Source organism: Salvia splendens, chromosome 20, assembly GCF_004379255.2.
Source record: "Salvia splendens isolate huo1 chromosome 20, SspV2, whole genome shotgun sequence".
NCBI lineage: Eukaryota > Viridiplantae > Streptophyta > Magnoliopsida > Lamiales > Lamiaceae > Salvia > Salvia splendens.
The window spans coordinates 16,468,627-16,491,561 of record NC_056051.1 but is presented as its reverse complement, the minus strand read 5'-3'; the positions used below and the strand labels follow the sequence as shown (position 1 = coordinate 16,491,561).

At 38.1% G+C, this 22,935-nt stretch overlaps 1 protein-coding gene across 1 annotated transcript; it reads right to left on the bottom strand.

The window, feature by feature from the left end:
* Positions 1-5,622: 5,622 nt before the first annotated feature.
* On the bottom strand, positions 5,623-10,165 carry LOC121783063 (sec-independent protein translocase protein TATA, chloroplastic-like). Its single transcript, XM_042181112.1, has 2 exons — positions 9,750-10,165; positions 5,623-5,914 (listed from the first exon to the last, which is right to left on the bottom strand). Exons 1-2 carry the CDS (start codon positions 10,053-10,055, stop codon positions 5,807-5,809), a joined length of 414 nt encoding a protein of 137 aa, XP_042037046.1. The 5' UTR covers positions 10,056-10,165; the 3' UTR covers positions 5,623-5,806.
* Positions 10,166-22,935: the final 12,770 nt, after the last annotated feature.

The window sequence follows — 22,935 nt, the reverse complement described above, 5'->3', positions numbered from 1 at the left end:
ACGATTATAGTGATGAGAAGTTTCGCCGCGGCGCATGCGGCGTGAACTAAATTTTTTTTTTCTTTTTTCCTCTATAAATACCACTTCCCACCATCTATTTTTCACCATTTTCACAAAATCCATCCACTCACTGTCTACACAACCACTCTCTAAAAAATGCACCGAGGAGACGACGAATCACCCTAATATTCGGCCCTAATTACCTCGTATTCTAGTTATTTACACTGCGATTATTTAAATTACACTTGATTGAAACTAAAAAATATTTAAAAATGAAAATTGATTATAAAATTTGGGGGCTATTGGAGTTGTCCACTATAGTGGCGGAAATAGAATTTTGGGGCTATGGACAACAAAATTGGGGCTATGGATAAAAACTGGGGAGGGCTATTGGGCGTGTCCGCCTTATAGTGGACACCCTTATATCTCTTATAACATTTATGAATTGGCCAAATTACCCACGTAAAATTTAAATTCCAAATTCTAAATGCCAGATCATAGTAATTCCAAATTTCGGAAAATAATTCATCTCTCTCCACCCTCTCTCTTATAGCAGACACGTAGGCCACCACCAAACTCAACAGAAACTACACCGGCAGAAGGCCAGATTCTACAGTTAAAGAGATAAATCTAAAGGAATATACTTATACATAATTAGAGCATTCAGTTACTCACATAGTTTTCGATATACTCCCTCCGTCCCGCACTACTCGCACTTATTTCCTTTTTAGGCGTCCCAAGTTACTTGCACTCTTTCCATTTTTAGTAAAAAATTTCACTTACAGCCGTCATTTTTGACTTTCCTATACACTCATTCCTTAATCTCCGAGCCGAAAAGGAAATGAGCGAGTAGCTCGGGACGGAGGGAGTACTACATATATATAGAGAGTGGGAGGGTGACCTGAGTGCGATTATATCTGAAGGCCTGAAGAAGCTGATACAATCACGAGAATATCAACATTCCTCATAATATGTAATATTCAGGCGCATAATGCCAATTAACTGCAGAGGTTTTTTTAATTCATTTTTGTCCTTCGATTGGTGTATTGTAGATCTTGATCCTAACGAAGCCATCTCCATTTTTGTTGATAGCTAACTGCTCAAGAATCGGGATCGGTTAATCCAGCTAGCTCCGCATTGAGTGTCACTGTATCGTGATTCGAATATTTAAAGTCTAATTGGAATAAGTTGAAGCTGGTTTCGAGTTCGAATTGGAGGATATTTTATCGAGGATTTGATAATCGAGTGAAGACGGAGGAGCGGCGGAGCAATGGATGAAAGAGGAGGAGAAGGGGGATCGTTTGTAGCGGCGCGACAAATTTCCCAAGGAGTTTCCCAATGAGATTCAATTTTCATATGGGTAATTTGGTCAATTCATAAATGTTATAAGAGATATAATAAGATAAAAGCATAGAAAAAATACAAAAATACAAAAATCTCTTATTCTAAAAAATTCGCATGCCCGATTCCATATTCTGAAAGGACAGCGAATTGAATGTCAAATTTCGAAATGTCAACGAATTTAACCCTTTTTTCCGAAATCTCTCCTCATCTCTCCCCTCTCCCTCCCCCTCTCCCTCTCCCCCTCCCCCTCCCCCTCCCCCTCTCTCTCTCAAGAATGGAAAGAAAGAATTTAGATGAAGAACTAACTGTGAAAAATAACAGTCAAGTTTAACATAGTAATATTTTCTTTTTAGGAAAATATTCTCTCTTATATTATACAAATATATTACTCCCTCCATTCCATAGTAGTGGGGGCATTTCTTTTCGGCACGGAGATTAAGAAATTAGAGAGATGAAGAGAGAATAAAGTAAGAGAGAGTAAAGTAAGTGAGAAGAAATGTGTTAACTTTTACTAAAAAGGGAAATGACTCCACTACTATGGAATGTACCAAAATGGCAAAATGACTCCACTACTATGGAACGGAGGGAATATTTTCTTTCTATATTTAACTTATAAAATGTATCTCTTAAAATCTTATGTAATTATCCAAATTCTATGTCATTATCCAAATCTTATACTAAAATAAAGAAAGTAAATAATAATTTTATAATTAAAATAATTTCAATATAGATTAAAACACATTCTGGAATTGTAACTATAGGAATAAAAAAAAAGGAACGCATCGAAAGAATCCCAAAGAATAACAAAGGTACATTTGTACGACAAATGTAGTACTACATCCGTCCAACTAATCTCATTTTTATCATTTTGAGATATTCAAAAAAAAAATAGTCTTCATACTTTACTTCCTCATATAAGACATTGATTCCACTATATTGATTCCACTATATTGATTCATTTCCCTAATGTTCCTTCTTGAGGCTTTGAATTAATATGAAGACTTTTTAGTGATTTATGTCGTTGTTTTCCCAAACTCAAAAGTTTTTAAAATTTTATGAGTAAAAAAACATAATATAAAGAATATTCTTTTAAGTTTGAGTTTAGTGTAAATGGTTGGAGTGAAATCATATTTGATGTGACATTTACATTAAAATGAGTTTGAGTTTAGTTTAAATGGCTGGAGATTGATAAGGTTCGTTTCATGCATGTGTTTTGTGACAAAACTACACCCAATTCTGTAATCTAACATGTAAATGTGAGTCAGGTGTGTGTGAATTCTGCCATAGCCAGAGAACGAATGGATCAACTGGGCGGAAAGACAGAACAAGAGGAGTGAAGTAGAAACTGCTGTGCTGAGTTGATCAAGTCAAAATTAAGTGGAGCCAGCTGGAGTCTTCTCCACATGGAAGATTGAGCATAACCCGAAGACCCCAAAAGCCAAGGGCAAAAGCGAATTTTCGAGAGGACGGTACCCTAGGGATTTGAGCCCTACGCCTCTCTATATATAGAAAGCCTAACGCGAGTAGGAGGAGGACGGAAAGAGGGGTACACAAGATACATCTTAGAATTCAGTTCTCTTCTAGAGCTGAAATGAGAGCTCATCCTACTTCACATACTTAACTTCTGTCACACATGCACACTTAGTTCTAAGTTTAGTTTAGTCAGGAGGGTATTGGTGTTGGTTTTATCAATTCTATCTTTTGGTTCTGTAATTCCGCTTCGAGAAGAAGCGATGAAACAATTTGTACTCTTAGTATTGTTCACTTTTAGTTTATGCTAGACGTTTCAGACTTTGGATGTGTTGACTCAGTGAATTTAGTTTAACGACCAATGTTTTGTGGAAGTTGTTTACCGTGCATCTTAGCTCAAATGTTTTGTTGCTGTTTATTCTGTTGGATCTGCTGCGTTGTCTATGAATCTTGCTCAGTTATGAAGTAATCATGGATGGGATGCGTTAGGACGTTTAGATCTGCTAATTGGCAACATGAGAGTATAGATCTGAGTATGTTTGCGTTGATCGAAGATGCGATCGCGTTTGATTCGTTTCGGTAGTCGTAGATCTGAAGTTTCATGTTATTATTTGCATGAGTATGAGTAGGTCAGTTTGTTTACGTCTTCAAAGTAGTTGCTCTCAGCTTGATTCAGAGTTATGCGTTAGATTTATAAGTTTGTGCCTTCTTGCCAAGTTTGTTTTGATGAAAGCCTCTGCAGATTTGTTTTACTCTGTTCCTTGATTTGGTTGTTGGAGAAGATGAGTTTGTTAGTTAAATTTTGCTTTATCGTACACTTTACAGATTCCTGACACCGGTTACTTTTATGCTGTTTGGCTATTTCAGGAAACCATCGTACACGTTCATATATCAAAATGAGTTGATCAGTTTAGCTTAGTGAATCTCTCAGTTTGTCACGCCCTTAGCAATCTCAACTTAACCCACTGCAGTGAAGAGTGGCAGCAGCCAACCCCATTTTGTCCGCAACCAATGTAGAACACATCATCTCTATGAGATCAATCTTTACTTCCCTATACTAGTTAATAATATTGTGGGTTAAGGTTTCGAAATGCCCCGAGTCCCCCCATCCATCTCACTCAAGTCGGATTGAGTCAAGTTGACCAGTTTGAACTTCCACTGGATCCACTCCCCGGTATTCGCAGGTAGAAGGCATACCTTTGGCTACCTGGCTCAAGTTGACACTCTAACTTGAGCAGTTCACAACGACAGAAGAAATGCAAAAGAGATAGAAGGGAAGGCACACCACGGATCACGGGGAGACAAATTTCAGAGATGCTCTTAGTAAGGGCGATCGTGACAGATGTATATATTATTTTTTTTATCTTATTATTTATTTCTCACTCAATTTGTACTCCATCCGCTTCATGTTACTCACACTTTTCATTTTATGTTGGAATTTTGGAATTGATTTTTAGTGTAAATAACTATCCTTCTCCTCATCGCTTTTACTTTACTAATTGTGCATTAATTTCATTTCATTTCAAATGCTCATATATTTTTATGGGATAGAATGAGTAAATATTTTAAGTGTAAATATTCAACTACATTTTTCTCTCTATTTACTCTATTTAACAACTCCTAAAATCTCATACCACTTAAGAATATGGATATTTTGAGTGGGAAGAAAGGAGTATTATTTCACATAAATTTTAATGATATGCTCTTTGTTATTAAAAATCTACTAGAAAATACTCGTAGTTCTTTTATTTCATAAATTAAGTACTAATATTAGCAAAAATAAATTTAACACATGCTTTTTGTTGTACCTATTCTTTAATTATTTCGATGTCATGCTTTTTATTATAATAAAAATATATATTCTTTAATTATTTTGACGTTGACATTATCATTGTATCTCTAATTTGTATTATGATCCTCTAATTAGCTCACTATACATCTCTCGGCGTGCATCCCTCTATTAGTTATTACTGATGTTCGAGTTGATTCCATATCGTAGATACTCAACAACTCAACATTGAACAACTCAACAAAATTTAATACTCCTTCCGTTCCATATTAATAGAGTCGTATTCTTTTTTGAGACATTCCAACACAATAGAGTCATTTCTATATTAGGTAAAAAGCAATATACACTCTCTCTCATACTTTTTTATCTCTATTACTTTATTCTCCTCAACCCACGTACTATTAAATATCTACTTTCTTAATCTCTATGGCAAAAAGATATGCCTTTATTAACATGGAACAGAGAGAATAATAATCTTTCCCATAATCAAAATTCTAGCTCCGTTACTAATCTCACCTTATTGAGAATGAGAGAAGTTTTCTAAAATGAAAAGTTTCCTTTTTCAGAAAAATAGAATAAAATAGATTTTTTTATGTTTATATATCAGAGTAAGTATAATTTGAGGTTTAAGATTGTGTTAAATGACGTTGTTCAGCCAATAGTATTGCATGTAAAAAGAGAAGAGAGAGGGAGAAAAAGTTGTGGGAGAAAAAAAGAGACAAAAGTGAGAAAAAAAAAGACAAAAGAAATCCTTTTTGTTTAGAGTTAATGGGCAAAAAATGAGAATAGCATGTAACCGAGAGTATAATTTTATTAAAGGCATGATGTTAATTTTAATGATTGAAGGCAAAGCACTTTCACATGTCTCTATCATTTGGTGGCATTGATTTGTTTCTAGCAATCATATTACACGCAAATTGTATAAGAAGTTAACACCAAATCAAATAGAAATCTCTAATTCTACCTGCTACGCATGTATATTAGCATAGTTTTGGTAATGGAATGATGCTATGCTGAAAAATCAAGAAACAGAAAAGAAATGAATTTAAAAGGGAGCTAAATACTTGTAAATTCAGTATATAATCCAACACAACTCATAGCCTTTCTAATCTGTGTTAAAAACATCAAACTGTAGTTAAAGTAAGTAATGAAGCTGCTATGCTATAACTTCAAACTGAACGACCTCATTTTTGTGCTGGAAACTTAAGCTTCTATCTTCTGCCCTTCCTTCACTGTCTCAAGCTTCTCGTCAGAAGCCTCTTCTGAAGCCTCGAGATCCTTCCTCAGTTCGGTCTCAAACTCCTTGGCCGCCTACAGTTCAAATGTTTCAAATTTAGCATGATAAAGAGACAGTGTCATTCTTAATCGAACAACTCTTGTCAAGGCCACACGTTATGGAATGCAACACTTATTAATAGGCGAGGGGTAAGTTTGAGAAGCAATCAAGAAAAAGGTATCACTAGCATGTATCCAGTAGACAGGGCAGAAATGTTCCAGTGATTGCAAATTTATGCTGTTTTTGGATGGAACCTAGGATTCGAGAAAGCCTCGAGAAACTAGCTCAAATATATATTCAAGAATAAGCAAAAGTTTCCTTAGCATACACAAAAAATTTTCTTCAGATTTAAACAATGACATGCAGTTATGTATGAGAAACTAAGAAGCGTAGTGATAGAGGGACTATAGTGATGAGGAAAAACCATATCACGTTGCATTTATGTATGAGAAACTATACATAAAATGAAGTGGGCTGCATTTGTAGAAGTATAATCATACAATGATGCAAATTTTCTCTTGTAGCAGTTTATTAACCAAAATAAACTTTGCAGAATTCCAAGAGACAGGAGATGCAAATAAAATATAAGAATGAGGTCATGGAGAAGACTAACTTATCCAAATTTTCGGCTCACAGCTTTTTCAGCATTGCATATCACCGAATCAACTGGTTCATAAGGTTCACTTAAAAGCCTATGACAAGAATTAGTATAGGTTTCATTTTTACCTTCAAACTTATTCTTCAGTTTTCTACTATGCTATACACTCGAAAGTATATTTATTTTCAGTATATTTCCATTACTCTTTTCAAGTTTTAAAAGGGGTGCATCAAAAACTTTTTGCTAATCTACGTATCATCAATCATATCCTATCATAGCCCACCAGTCCGGGTTCATTTCAGCAAATAGACAAAAGGAGAGTACTTCTGCTACCACACATGACTAGCATGAACGGAGGTCGTGTTAGCAATCTAAACATTGGCCCAAGCCAACATTTTATTCCAAATATAGTAGGAACAGCTCGATCAACTTAAATGCTAGACTTTGATGAAAGGAAAAATATGTAATTCTGATTCATCGGGAAACCTCTAGCTGCAAGTTAATGCATGTGCGAGACGACCCTTTCTTTCTTCTCGATAGAACAACATTAAATCTGCTAATGCCGTTTGGGCATCTTAACGACAATTTGGGAAGAAAAAAATCGATTGCTATATTATGCAAATTACAATATGCACAACGTATGACGGATCATTTGAAAATTCAAAAGAAGGCACAAGCCTAAGAGCCATCCACTACGCTGTCCCACACCGTCCCTTAAACTACTATTTGAGGATCCCACTGTACTTTATTCCTCCATCCCTCAACTAAGGGACGGAACCTGCAACGCTCCGTCCCTTAAATTACTATTCATTCAATTTCATTTTTTATTTTTTTTCCAACACAATTCAATTAAAACAAACACACTTCATTAAAATTAGAGTAAAGGCCAAAATTGGTCCTGAACATATAGCCATTTTACGATTTTGGTCCTAAACATTATCTTTTGGATTTTTTGGTCCTGCACATATGGACATTTGATCATTTTGGTCCTCCGTCAATATTTCCGTTAAAAACTAACGGTCAACATTATCTTTTGGATTTTTTGGTCCTGCACATATGGACATTTGATCATTTTGGTCCTGCACATATGGAATTTTGATCGTTTTGGTCCTCCGTCAACATTTTCGTTAAAAACTAACGGTCAACGGCCGATTTTTGACTAAAACAATGGGTTGAGTCGGGTCGTGTTTGGGTCGGGTTTGGGTTACACGTTAAGAAAAAAATAATATTTTCTTAAAATCTAAGCATAATATTTTCGTTAAAATCTAAGCATAATATTCTTAAAAAATTAATTAATATTTTTTAATTAATAAAATTAAAGTATAGATTTTATTAAAAATAATTTTTAATTATTTAATTTTATTATATAGATTTAATATTAGTATACTTTAATTTTATTATTTTGATTAAAAAATGATTATTTTAATTTGGTAATTTTTTTTTATTTTATCGTGTAATATCATGTTTAAATCGTATAATAACATCATGTTTTAGTCGTTATAATATTTATAATCAACAAAAATAACTAAAAATTAAAGTTTTATAATTTTTTAATTAATAAAAAATAATTATTTTTTTTCTTAACGTGTAACCCAAACACGACCCGACCCAACCCATTGTTTTAGTCAAAAATCGGCCGTTGACCGTTAGTTTTTAACGAAAATATTGACGGAGGACCAAAATGATCAAAATTCCATATGTGCAGGACCAAAATGATCAAATATCCATATGTGCAGGACCAAAAAATCCAAAAAATAATGTTGACCGTTAGTTTTTAACGAAAATATTGACGGAGGACCAAAATGATCAAATTTCCATATGTGCAGGACCAAAATGATCAAATGTCCATATGTGCAGGACCAAAAAATCCAAAAGATAATGTTTAGGACCAAAATCGTAAAATGGCTATATGTTCAGGACCAATTTTGGCCTTTACTCTTAAAATTAAAATAACATTACAGCATAAAATAAAAATACAACTTAAAATTAAAAAAAAAACATAATTAAAATCTTAAAAAAATAAAAATGATATAATTTAAAATACAATTTTATATGGATATCCTTGAATGTTTTATGTTTCACTTTCGATATGGGACAAAATCATTCTTGGATGTCTCTATAAAAGAGAAACAACCCAGAATGATTTTGTCCCACATCGAAAGTGGAACATAAAACATTCAAGGCTGTCTCTATAAAAGAGAAGCAACCAAGAATGACTTTGTCCCACATTGAAAGTGAAACATAAAACAATCAAGGTTGTCTCTATAAAAGAGAAGCAACCAACAATTACTTTGTCCCACATCAAAAGTGGAACATAAAACATTCAAGGTTGTCTCTATAAAAGAGAAGCAACCAAGAATGACTTTGTCCCACATCGAAAGTGGAACATAAAACATTCAAGGTTGTCTCTATAAAAGAGAAGCAACCAAGAATGAGTTTCATAAATTTGCAAGCCCAACAAATATATGTGGGCTATTATGAATTTCTTGTATTTATTTATTTGTAAAAATTATTTTTAAATATAAAAACAATTTTTATAAATAAAAAGTTTTTTTTTAAAATTCGATTTTTTTAAAAAAATTGAATTATTGCGTCAGCGTGACGACGCCCACTCGCGGGCCGACGAGTGGGCGTCACGCACGACGTCGGGTCTCGCCACGTCGCCTAGGCGCGTGGCGAGACGGCCCGTCGCTTGTCTCGGCGACACGGGACGCGGGACTGGACGGGACTGGACGGCGAGCTGCAACGCGTCGCGCGACGGACCTGTGTCTCCGGGACGGATCGCGGGACGCCGGCGCGACGCGTAGTGGATGCTCTAAGTTTTTAAAGAGTACCAAACGGAGACGTTCCCGATGTAAAAATGCTTTTCTACTTTTGATCAGATGTCAAGTACTAATGTTTCCCCAAAATCCACAGCTCTTGATAACTAGAAGTAAAAATATTGTTGATCCAAAACAGATACAGGTTAAAACATTCGCTTATTTAAGTTCAAATCTGTCATTCAATCACATCATTTATTTGTTTTACAAATACATTCCAAAGACCTTGAAGCTCTACTCAAATTCGATTCACTAAAAACTTAAAGATCAGTTATTTATTCAAATTTTGTCATTTTGAACACATTTTTTAATTCCAAAGACTTTGAAGCTCTGCTCAAATTCGATTCACTAAAAACGTAAAGATCAGATTTTTATTCATTTAGTTGTTTCTAAAAATAAGTTTGAACATAAATAGAAAAACAAAAGATAAAATGGGGAAAGAAGTAAAAAGACCTGTTGAAAGCCCTTGACAGTCTTGCCAATGCCGCGGCCGACTTCGGGCAGTGCTTTGGGGCCAAAAACGAGTGCGGAGACGCCGACAATCACGACGATCTCCGGCACTCCAAGCCCGAATATGCAGTTACAGGAGAATCCGCGTTTTTGGGGTCTCGAGGGGCGATCCAGAGCGAGCCCGAGCCCGGCCCGGTTGTTGAGATTGTTGCTGAAGAATACTGGGGTGGAGGAGGAGAGAGAGGTGAGTTTCGCGGTTGGATTTGAGGCGAGTGGCGCTGCAATGGTGAAAGAGGAGGCGGCGGCCATTGGATTGGATTGGATTGGATCGGATCGGATCGGATCGGAGGAGAGAGATTTTGAGCTCGTGTTTTGTGTTTTGAGCTCGTGTTTTGTGTCTTACATATGCTTTGGGAAAGGGAATTCTATTTAATTTAACGCATACTTTAATGGCAGTCAAACAAGAACATCCCATTCTTTTTTTATTTGTTTGCATGTTAAACTATTGATCAAGTGACGTCAAATTTCAAATTTATGTAAGAGTAGGGATGTCAATCGGGCCAACCCGTTCGGGTTGTCGGGCCATTCGGGTACGGGCTATTCGGGTTATGATTTTTTCGGGTTATAAAAGTCCGACCCTAACCCTAACCCTTCGGGTTTCAGGCTAACCCACCGAGTTATTTGGGCCAATGCGTATTTTTAATTCTTTTAATATTTTTAAAAAATAATACGTATTTTAAATTTTCTTTAATTATATACATATTTTTAATTAATCATTCAACAATGAAATACATATTTTTAATTTTCTTTAATATTTTTAAAAAAGATTAAGTTATTTAAATTTAAATAACTTATTCATTACATAATTACTTACAAAATATCTATCAATAGTATGTTTATGTTTATGTATTTAAAACATAAATCAACACTTTGTTTCAAAATTCAAACATAAATCAATTCGTAAAATATTAAATAAAATTTTCATAACGTGAGAGGTGCATCGTAGATGTAACAAAAATATTTTGAATTGTTAAAGAGTGAATTATCAAGATGCTAGCTAATTGGAATAACTCTAAGTTTTCTTGAATTATGATTGGTCAAATTTAATTTATTCCAGCTGTAAATAAGTCAAATAATAATTTATCTTTGTTTTAAGAATCATCAAAGTACGCATAATTCAATGACGAAGCAGCGTCAAAACACTTTGCACTATTATATTGGAAATATACTAAAAGAAAGCTTTTATATACGAGTATTTATGAATCCATGAACCACATAATGATTTTTTTTGTGATCTTATATAGACGGTTGACGTATTTGGATTTTGCATGGTTTTAGAGGGTTGTCTTGGATTATTTTGATTATATTTCTATATTTTGGTATGTTTACATGTTTGTTGAGAAATGATAGAAAATGGATTAGAAATTGTACACAAAATATGTGGATGTGCAGCAGCCTTGTTTGAGTCAATGTTTCTCACGATTTTGAAGTCTGATAAACCTCTAATACATATCATTCTCTTCGTCTTCGAAAGAGCTTCGCGTGGATATATTGCACGCCTCAATCGGAGCTTTGTAGAGAAAGTTATGATCGTTACAAAAACTGCTCGTTGTGCAGAAGCCTTCAACCCGACGGGCCGACCCGTAACCCGAACGGGTCAGCCCGAATGGCCCGATTTTATATTCGGGCTGCGAAATTACAACCCTAACCCTGTATTTTTATCGGGTTATTCGGGTCAGCCCGCGGGTTCGGGTTACATTGACATCCCTATGTAAGAGCATCTCCAGTGGGCGGACATCCCACTAGGACATCCACTAGGACATCCCAAAACACCTCCTGCCACGTCACTAGGACTTCCCATCCCACTGCCACGTCACTAGGACATCCCCTGCACAATCCGCCCTTCCCATTAGGACATCCGGCAATAAAAAAAAATCACAATAATTTAATCACGTAAAAACGGAAATATAATTTTGACACGGAATACGGGAAAGCAAAATACGGGCAAAAATACATATTCATAAAACATAAAAAACACATAGTTAGAAAAAAGCAAAATACATAGTCATTCGAAAAAAGAAAAATACATAATCTGTTGGATATTTTAGTGTAATTGGATTAACTTGATTGATCAATATAATTATAACGAGACATCAAATAAGTTGGAAGTGCGGAGTGCACACTTATTTGAATTCGTTATGATTAGACGGGGGTTCGGGGGCAGCGCCCCCGAGAGCGGGGTCCAGGAATTTTTTTATTTCCATTAAAGTTACTGTGCAGAAATCTTCATCCGGAAATGGAATTTTCGATAATTGAAGGACCAAATTGCAATTTTATAACCTGCCAACAATCAGTTATTTTCGGTTGTGAAATGAAGGGATGCAACGTTTCATCCTAAACCTCTACATAATCCAACATCCCCGGCCCACTCCGCGTTGAAATGAAGTTCAACGAGCCGTATATACAGAGTTTTTTTTTTAAAAAAAAATAATAATTTCCGGACGTCCGACCATGACGTCCGACCCTTGCCACAGTGGCGGACGTCCGCCCGCCCGTCGCCGGGACGTCCGAGGACACCCGACGTCCTCACGGGACGTCCGTATCCGACCTAAACGCCACAATGGCGGACGTCCCGGTCGCCCGTCGCGACGTCCGACCGGACGTCCGCCATTGGAGATGCTGTAAGAGCATCTCCAATGCACGGATGTCCCACTCGGACATCCATTAGAACTTCCGAAAAACACCTCCTGCCACGCCACTAGGACTTCCCATCCCACTGCCACGTCACTAGGACTTTCCCTGCACAATCCGCTCTTCCCATCGCCCTTCCCACTAAGACTTCCCGCAAAAAAAAAATCACAAATTCACAAATAAAGCAATTTACGTTTACGGAAATAAAATTTCAACACGAATACGAGGGAAAAATTAACAACTTCATTAAAAAAAACATACATGATTCGAAAAAAAATTACATAGTAATAAAACAAAAAAAATTAATCACATCAACGTCAACCCCTCCGCGTTCAACGAGCCGTATATATAGAGTTTTAAAAAAAAATTAATACCGGACGTCCGACCCGGACGTCCGACCCACTCCACAATGGCGGATGTCCGCCCGCCCGGACGTCCGAGGACATCCGACGTCCTTACGGGACGTCCATATCCGAGTTGCTTCGTTACAATGGCGGACGTCCCGGTCGCCCGTCGCGGATGTCCGACCGGACGTCCGCCATTGGAGATGCTCTAAGTACGGGGTTAATAGAGATTATAAAATTTGTTGATTGAACTTTTCAATTCAGTATTCCAATTGTCACGTCAATAAATTTCATTTCAGCGGTTAACCAAACATTTAATCATGGTTATGGTAAGTATATGTAGTAGCAGAAGAAGATACTAATATAAGAGCATCCACAATGGGGCGCCTTATGGCGCGCCCTATGACGCCCCACATCAGCAGTTTTATCATCCTACCCTCCCACCTGCAATGGGGCGGCATTTAATATTTTTTGAATATTTAAATAACAAAAAATTAGGAAAAAACTTCATTTTATATATAAAAATTAATACATTACAATATGAATTAAAAAAAATACGCAAATTCAACGACGGCGGTTATGGGCCCACACTTCTTCAATCATGTCGTTCATGAGTTGCGCATGGTCTTGTTGGTTGTGCATTGAGGCCTGTCTAGCTAGAACCTCGTCGAAGCCTGACGGCAATCCTCTAGCGGGGGGCTCGGTCGCCGTGCTGGACGAGCTAGATGCACCGTCATCATCGTTCCACTCGGTGATGCTCCCACCTTCATGCTCGACTATCATGTTGTGCATGATAATGCACGCATACATGACGTCGGCGATGATTTCCTTGAACCAGAGATGAGCCGACCCTTTCACAATTGCCCACCGTGCTTGGAGCACACCAAATGCCCTTTCGACATCCTTCCGCGCCACCTCCTGCTTTTGCGCAAATAAAACCCTCTGCTCACCCATTGGGCAGCTGATCGTCTTCAGAAAAACAGGCCACCGTGGGTATATGCCATCGGCTAAGTAGTACCCCATGTGGTATCGGCGCCTGTTGGTAGTGAACTATGTGGCCGGGCCGTTGCCGTTGCCGTTGCATTGCTCGGCGAAGAGGGTGGAGGAGTTGAGGACGTTGATGTCGTTGTTCGACCCGGCTAAGCCGAAGTACGCATGCCAGATCCAGAGCCGATGGTCAGCGACAGCTTCGAGGATCAAAGTCGGGTGGCTGCCCTTGTATCCACTAGTGAATTGGCCTCTCCACGCCTTCGAACAATTCTTCCACTCTCAGTGCATACAGTCGATGCTCCCTAGCATCCCAGGAAAGCCGTGCGCCGTCTCGTGCATCTTCATCAGGCCCAGGCAATCAGCGACAGTCGGCTTGAGCAAATATGTGTCGCCGTAGGCCTCCACAACTCCCCTACAAAATCTCTTCAAGCACTTCCGGCCTGTTGTCTCCCCGACGTGGAGGTACTCGTCGAAAATGTCCACCGTGGTGCCGTAGGCCAACTGACGGAGTGCAGCCATGCACTTTTGCAACGGTGTAAGGCCGGGTCTGCCGATGCCGTCTTCCCGATACGTGAAGTATTCATCACGTGACGACAACGTCCGAACAATGCTGAGAAATAGGTAACGCGGCATTCTAAACCGCCGGCAGAAAACAGTCGGTCCCCACCGTGGTTGATCGGCAAAATAGTCTTCAACCAGACGTTGGTGAGCTGCCGCGTGGTTGACGTCGAATAGGCCTGGGGATCTACTCCGCTGCCGCCGCCTCCTCGCGCTGTAGTTCGAGTAAGCATTCCGCCATGGCCTCTTCAACGGCTGCATCTAAGGCTGCTGAGGTCTCCGAGTGCGAACTACCCGACTCCGAGGAGCTAGAACTAGTGGTATCATCGTCGTGGTTCATTTTGGTATGTGAGATAGGTAGAAATGTGAGAGAGGAGCGAAACGAGAGAGGCGAGATGTTCGTATGAACAAGTGAATGAGAAACGAGGTTTAAATAGAAAAAAAATCAAAAACTCGTGGCATCGTCCGCGACCATCGTCCTCCGATCCCGCAATGGGGCGCCTGATGGCGCGGACGATGGCCGATAGTCCGCGCCCATCGTCCGCCGAGCCCACAATGGCGCGGACGATAGGCCATCGTCCGCGCTTCAACCGCGGACGATGCATCGGGCGTGGGTGTAGGGCGCGGACGATGGCGGGCACCCACAATAGGGCAGACGATGGCTCCCGCGGACGATGGCACGCATCGGGCGTGCCATCGGGTGTCCCATTGTGGATGCTCTAAGATGGAAAATTGTCATGGACGATAAGTTATTCTTTCTTTTTTTAAATGACACTTAGGAGTTTGTGGAACTTCCAAAAAAGAAAATAGAAAACATTACATTGGAAGTGGATCAATCGAAACAAAGGGTAAAGTTGATGGTAGCAAGTATTATGAGACTAGGCTGGTTGTTAAGGGATTTAAGCAACGAGACAGTATTGATTATACAAAAGTCCTCACTTATGTTATGAAATTGACGGCTACTCGTCTAGTCATAAATATGATAGTTGTATAAATCTATTGTTACATCAGATGGATATAAAGACGATGTTCCTTCATTGTGATGGAGTGATTTGGAGTATGAGTTTGTACATTACACAACCTCTAAGAGATTCATGATAAAAGAACAAACGAAAATCTCTTCTACCATTGCCACAAACGAAAATCTCTTCTACCATTGGCACAACTAGAAGCTCCTCCTTGACCTCTTCGATGACGATACAAAAGTTTAATGTGATGTTTCAAACTCTATATTATAAATCACAATGTAAAATAAATTTATTTTTGCATCAAACTGATTCAGTTGTAAGAGACAAGTAGAAGAAAAAATGTTGAGAAAAAAAATTAAAAGAAAAGGAATAAGTTTAACTATGTATACTCTCCGTCCAATATAGATGTCACACTTTCCTTTTTAGTTTATCCCATAAAAGATGTCATATCTAGGAGTCGTTTGGTTTCAGTGAAACCCAATCATAAGTTAAGACAATAGCCATAAAAGCATTTGACAAAACTATTGTTTCATTTTCTGGGTAAGCTGTTTGGTTTGACATATTTAATAACTGATAAATTATTACAATGACGAATTTGTCCTCTATCAATTCAGGAAATGACGCTTATAACCTTTCAAGCCCTAGCAGTCAAAATATAAGAGGGAATTCTCTCATTCTTGTTCTCGTCGCCTTGAACAAACCAGAGAGAAAATTGCAAGTGCTTCTCCGGTTTCTTGTTCAACCATTTCCATATTTTGTTCTTCGTTTTATTTGGGTAGTCGTCGTCATATGGTAGTTTCACGGTTTCGTTATTAATGCCACAGTGTGCATACAATGGCATGTATTTTGTGGTTAGATGGTTTTGTTTTACAACCACATCTGAAGGTGTATGATGCTAATATATGTATTTTACTATGATTGTTCTATTCTAGGCATTAATGCAAATATATTGTCTGCACTTGCATCATGTAGGGCTGACAATTTTTGACCCGACACAAGAATATGCGCGAAAATAATGGGTTTGTGTCCAGCCTTATTGGGTTCGTGTCCTTATTGGGTCGACCCATTAAGAACCCAAAAATTTCAGGTTGGGTTCGGATTGGATGCAGGTTAGATACGGATAACCCATTAAGTATTAATAATATTATTTTTATTGTTTTTAAAAAAATAATGTTTTACTTTAGTTATTTAATTTCTTGTAGATCAGGTAAATCGTGGAAAATGATTTTTTATCATGTAAATCAAGTTTAAAAATTAGGTTTATTTGTTTACATTATGTTTAATCATGTAATATCAGGTTTTAATTGTGTAATATCGGATTCGGGTCGTTATCGTGTCATGTCAACCCATATTATATAGTGTCGTTAACGGGTTCGGGTCGGGTTCGGGCCGTGTTCAGGTTTGAGGGTAGCAGGTCGGGTTCGTGTTCAGATTTACAGATTTGAGGGTAGCGGGTTCGCGTCGGGTTCGGGTCGGGTTCAGGTTTGTTCAGATATACAAAAACTCTACTATCCACTTTTAACCCGATTCAGTATTATTCGAGCAGTTTCGCAAGAAAAGAATCAGTATTATTATTACATTGCGTATGCTTGTGCATTTATAAGATGTTTTTCCATCATTTATATGTATAAGAAGCAAACAAGTCCAAGTCTTTATTTTAGTAGACCGGTTTTGGGCGTCGTTTACTTTAAGGTAACACGGTCAGTTCTAAACAAAGGAAAAACAGTATTTCACAACTTAGATAGGCTTTGACTACCTATCGCGAAAGGTTCCAATGTCAGTCCACATATTTCTAAGCCTTACTGAAATAAGATGACATTGGTGTGGTATAACACTGAATGGATCTAACAGCCAGACGTGTCTTTAAGTTATTTATTGAAACACTAGGTTGTGATAAACTACCATTTCTTAATCAATTTTTAGATTTGAGCGTAAGTTATTAATTATGCATTACTTTGACTTACCAAATAGTGCGGGTTTTTCGCAACTCAATAATCCCGATATCTTGGGTAGTGGTAATTAATATCTAGCAGTGCTAGGATTGCTATTATGTTGAATTGCACGACTGGTGAGTATGGTTTGACCATTTGATAATGTCCTCAAGAGGAGCTCGAAACAAAGTTTTATTATTCAGAAACTGGTCAGTTTGAATTTTATTCTATGAATAATGAATAATCGTTTCTTGCTGAGTCCACAATTGGAGTAAATAATATACTCCCTCCACACTTGGAGTAAATACTACGGTTTAGGGTTACCGATTTGACATAAATACTAAGTCCATAGCAGGCGTTAATTAATTAATGGACATTTATATCTTAAGCGCGGAAAATAATTATTTAAAAGTGAAAACTCGGATTACTTGTAATTTTGGATTTGGATAGGTGATTCAGTATTATTAATGTAGTGTGGCTGATAATAATATTCCAATTTGTGTTTAAATTAAATTAGGGTTTAATTTAAGCCAAATGGGTGTGGTCTGCTTCCAAACCTCCATAAATCCCTAACTGGGCCCACTATGTAACTTAATAAATAGGAGAATAAATGAAAGACAGTATGTATATGCTGAACACACAGAGAAAAACCGTCCCCTTTCTCTCTTTGGGCGACATGATTTTCCATTCCCACAATATGTGGGATTTCTGTCTCTTCTTTATTAAAAAACTATTATTTTGATAAGATCAGCCCACTCTGATATCAAAATACAGTTTGGGAACAAGTCTTATGTTGTGCAAGGGGCACCAAACCCCAGTAGGGTAAGAGTACGACCTGAGCAAGGCCCGTAAGCAAGTTTTCGCGGTGTTGGGGCGTATTAGAGGTATGAGGCTGGCGATGTCATACTCGAAAAAGTGGAACGTTTGGACTTTTTCTTTGGCATACTTGAAGACGGTCGACTTGGTTATGTTGAGCACGCGCTGGAGAAGTAGGGCAAGTAATGAAGTACGTCTTGATGAAGGGAAGCCCATCTGAAGCTGACTAAACTTGAGCCTTTTTTGTGGCAGCTCTTGTATATATGCTGCTATGTAATTAATTGTCTTTTGATGCATCAAACTATATGCAGTATGCTTTATGCTTTTGTCTAAGTTTGTATAGAACTTCTGGATTGTGTAATATAAGCATGCGGACTTGAATGTTTCTAGGGGTTAATGTGAAGTCATTGACTTCTAAACTTTATGTGAGAGGGTTATGCTATGCTGTGTTTTCTTCATATCTTATGTGTTTGTGTTGTTTCATTTTGATAACTAATTCATCTTGGACATAAAAAACAGAGCAATTAGCAATTACAATACATTGCATTGAGGGGAAATATTGATAGAAATTCGATAAAGTACATAGAGGCATGAAAATAAATGAAGGATGAGTACCCTACATATTATTTTGGTCGAAGGAAGAACCAAATTTCACAGAAACTACTACTACTACTACTATCAAATACTACACCACAAACCAAATGTTTCATACCACCAATGCATGTGACAATGCACAACTACTATTTCAAACCCACGCCTCATTTTAAATGGTTCATCCTCCATATGTTGGGGATTGTCGAGCCAACAGAGCTCCCGTGTGGCGACGCTGATGGGCCAACGCCTAAGTTCTTCTGCGTTGGTAGACGGGGCTTTGCCATCTTCGGTCGCATCTTTCCATCGAATCCTTGCACATATATAGTAGTGGGAATTAGGATTGTCTTGCACTCATCCTCTTCGTTCTCTCCATCTTCATCGAATAGTTTGTGACGTAGCTTCGCACTCGGGGCTAAAATTAGTGAGTTAACTGAATCGCTTGCTTCACCTTCCACAGTTTCAGCCCTTACCTTTAGTAACCCACTATCAATGAGGTCATCAAGAGGGATCGTCGTGTCAGAGATTACGAGCACGGTCTTGCTAGTCTCCTTCTTTATTTCGGTTGTAACAATCAAAATCTCCAAGTTATTAAACTCAGGTTCACCAAAATAGTAATAGGCAGCAATAAGCTTGTCTTTCTAGAAAGAAAGAGAAAAATCATATTCCCTCCGTCCCATCTCGTGTGATGGATTTCTTTTCGGCACGGAAATTAAGAAAATGATATGTATTGGTTAAAGTGGAGAGAGTAAAGTATGAGAGAGGAAAAAGTAAGAGAGATAAAGAGAGAATAAAATAAGAAAGAGAGAATAAAGTAAGAGAGATGGAATAAAGTAAGAGATGATTGAAGTTTTATTTTTAGCTAAAAAAAGAAATTAATCACTTGAAATGGGACGACCCGAAATGGAAAGTTGATCACTTGAGGTGGAACGGATGAAGTATATACTTAGACACAATGTCGGTTATACATAAAAAATACAACAATACGAATATATGGATCAAATTTTACCTGTAAAAGTTCTTCCCAAACTGGCTTTGTGCCTATGACGATGTTGGAGTTGACATTCAAAACCCGGGAGCTCTAGTGACTTCCTTAAACGCATGGTATCGATGTTCAAAGAATTGAAACCTCTCATTTAACTCAACCACTGTGAATTGCAGACCGCTATCAGCCTCAATAACTTCAGAGGACTAGATGAGGAATGTAATTGGGATGAGAATCCCCTCTCAATTAAATGTTTGCTTTGCCTTCACAATTATATTGACCATAATGGCATCGACTTCACGTGTCCAATGTCTTCTGTAAAAGAATGCACCCTGACTTGGATTAGACGAAGCCATTGAGGAGAGAGATAGAAAATGCACTGAACAATTCTACAAATGAAATCACTTTATATGGACACCATTAGCTCAATTATGAATATAAATTGCATACTTATTTTCATTATCTAGTCGCATAAGTTAATTTTTCTTTTGTGCCCGTGACTCCTTGTAGATGGTAGCGTAGCGTGCTTAGAGATTAACTGCACCTCTTCCATCATTCATCCAGATTCACTTGACTAGCCAATCAATTCAGATCACATGTGAACAATAAGCTCTCCCATGAAGGAGCCGCAACAGCTGGTAGGTGGTTGTGCAAAAGAATAAATTATTCACTTATCTACAGAAACACTGACCCTCTTCCTCCATTCATCCAGATTCACTTGATGAGCCAATCAATTCAGATCACATGTGAGAAATAAGTTCTCCCAGGAAGGTGACAACTGGTAGATCGGTGGTTGTGCTAAAGAATAATGTATTCAGCTATCCACGGATACTGTCACGCCCGCATTTTCTAAGGATAGAAAACACGGTTGATCGCGACTAGGGGGGATTAAAGAAGCGGGAAAGAAAGGGGAAAAACAACACAACTCGACCATAGCTCGAAACAAATGTGAATGGCTCGAATAAAATCAGAGTATCTCAACACTCAACAACTCCAAATGAAAATATCTCAACAATACACGAACTCAAAAGGAACAATATTTAGCGGAAGCATTTCGAGAGTAGAATAATGCTATGTATGAAGACACAACATATTCTAGACATTTGACAGTCATTCTTCACTTTTATGCTCAACAAACACCACGACTCGTCACGCCCAACCGTGAAGAAAGAGGTAAAAGTATTTTGGTGACTATGGGATTGGATTATTGAGTATTGACAGTTGCAATGGAAAATTTTGATTTTGGTGATGGAAGTCAATACGTTAGTTTTGGAAAAAAATTGCATATACTTCAAAAATGTAGTATGATATATATATAAGGATGTTACTATTTGATTGTGAAGCATGATTTTGCTAAGTACCATGAATATTGTCAAGCATGAGAAACTGTATAAGTCTAATTGAGGAAAATATATGATTAAATGTTGAACTTTCACGAGTGTTGGATGAATTTAATTCGTATCTTACCTATATGTGGTGGAATTTTATGTGGTTTTGAGAGTCATTAAACGCCGAGTAAGAAGTATTGATTTTGATAGATACTAAGATAGAGATACGAACTACAATGCCTATGACGATTAACTTCTTGCGTGTAACCATACGTACCTATAGAATACGTAATATATAATTTCACGACGAAAATAAATGTGGAAGTACGAAATACGAGGCAAGTAGCCTATGGGAAATAAAAGTTGACATACTGTGACATGATGAAATGCGAAAACAAACAGAATGAGTGAACCATCCACTTTGAGCACCCAAGTTTATTCTTGGCATGATGCAATCAGCATACCCTTATCTTGTATACACATCTATACGTACCCATTTCATACTCTCAACATCATTCAGAGCCATATATCTTATTTGTTCTTTCCCATCTTGAGCTGATGTTGAGATTTTCCTTCTATGTAGATGGCTGGATCATATTTTGCCCAGATGCGTAATAGATACGCCAAAAATAGAAATTTTCCCGTGGAGAGATATATGGATTATGAATGGGATGGAAGGACTGACCTCATGGGTTACGTCACTGAATTTTGGAATCTTTGGATGGACGCCTATGCGTTCGGGGGAGCCACCCACCATGCTGGAATCACAAAGCTTATTCACACTCTACCGCTCCTCTGGAGTCAGTGGGTAGCTCAAGCGGCAGAATCGTTTACGTGGTATAGCCTACCCGAATACACGCCGCGTGGGGACTTGCCCGGTCTTCTGGAAGTACTACTTCCGGCCTTAATAAGGGCAGCTGACGGTCCACCACGTTCTCCACCACCACAGATTTATCCGCCGGAGCAAGCACATGCAAGGAAGTTTCGATCTGATAGTGAGCCACATGTCTCACGTGTGCCCCGAAGAACAAGGCTCGGGATGCGCACTTCGGCCCCTTTAAGAATAGAGAGGGAGGTCGAGAAAATAATCACGACAGTTCCTTCCCCAGTTTGCATTGAAGTAGAAGACGAGGAGAAAGAAGAGGAACCCCTCGAGGAGGAAGAGAACTCGCATATGGAGACTGATGGTGAGGCCGAGGAGGAGGAGGAGTGGGAGGAAGGAGAAATTCGGGATTAATAGTCATGGTTTAGTTTGTTTCATTTTAGTTTCCTTTTGTTTTGATACCGTTTTTTTGCTAAGACTATTTATTGTTTTATCTCCACATTCTATTTTCCTACTTCGTTTGCTGTGATTGATACTAAGACCTCTTGGAGGCAACATTTTGACGGCTATGGAAACTTATATTTTTGCTACCTTGATCTTTTGACATCCTATTGTGCAATTGATCTTGCTATTCGATTTTGGTATCGTCCTTTATTATTCTGTTGTGCAAACACCTATTACTAACCATGGAACAATCGTCTTTCTCTATCCCATTGTGCGACTACCTTGTGCCAACTTATTATGCAAATGTCTTTTGTTAATCCATGGTACAATTGTTTCGCTCTATTCTATCGTGCAAACATCTTTTGTTATCCTATTGTGCGAACATCTTTTGCTTCTCCATGGTACAATGGTCTTACTCTATCCATGATACAATTATATTTTGTTTTTTTGTACAATTGTCCCTTGATCCCCACTTGTGACATATTACATGACCTTTTCAACTATACAACATGACTATTGATTGATTTGGATAAGTGCGATAATAACCCGTTTGATTGGTAATAAAGCAGAATGCCGCCAAGACGTAATGTAAGAAATGCGAACCGGGCGCCTACACCTCAGACGACGGAAGTCGAGAGTGTGGCACAACCAACCCCACAACCACCACCACCACCACCACCTCCACCTCAAGTGGACCGAGAAATTGTGAAGTTGTTTTTG

What these genes read in the sequence shown, in the direction of transcription:
- LOC121783063 (XM_042181112.1), bottom strand. Translation starts at nt 10,055, where the DNA reads ATGGCCGCCGCCTCCTCTTTCACCATTGCAGCGCCACTCGCCTCAAAT. An exon ending in CTGTCAAGGGCTTTCAACAG is followed by an intron (nt 5,915 to 9,749) that starts GTCTTTTTACTT and finishes TTTGAACTGTAG; the next exon opens with GCGGCCAAGGAGTTTGAGAC.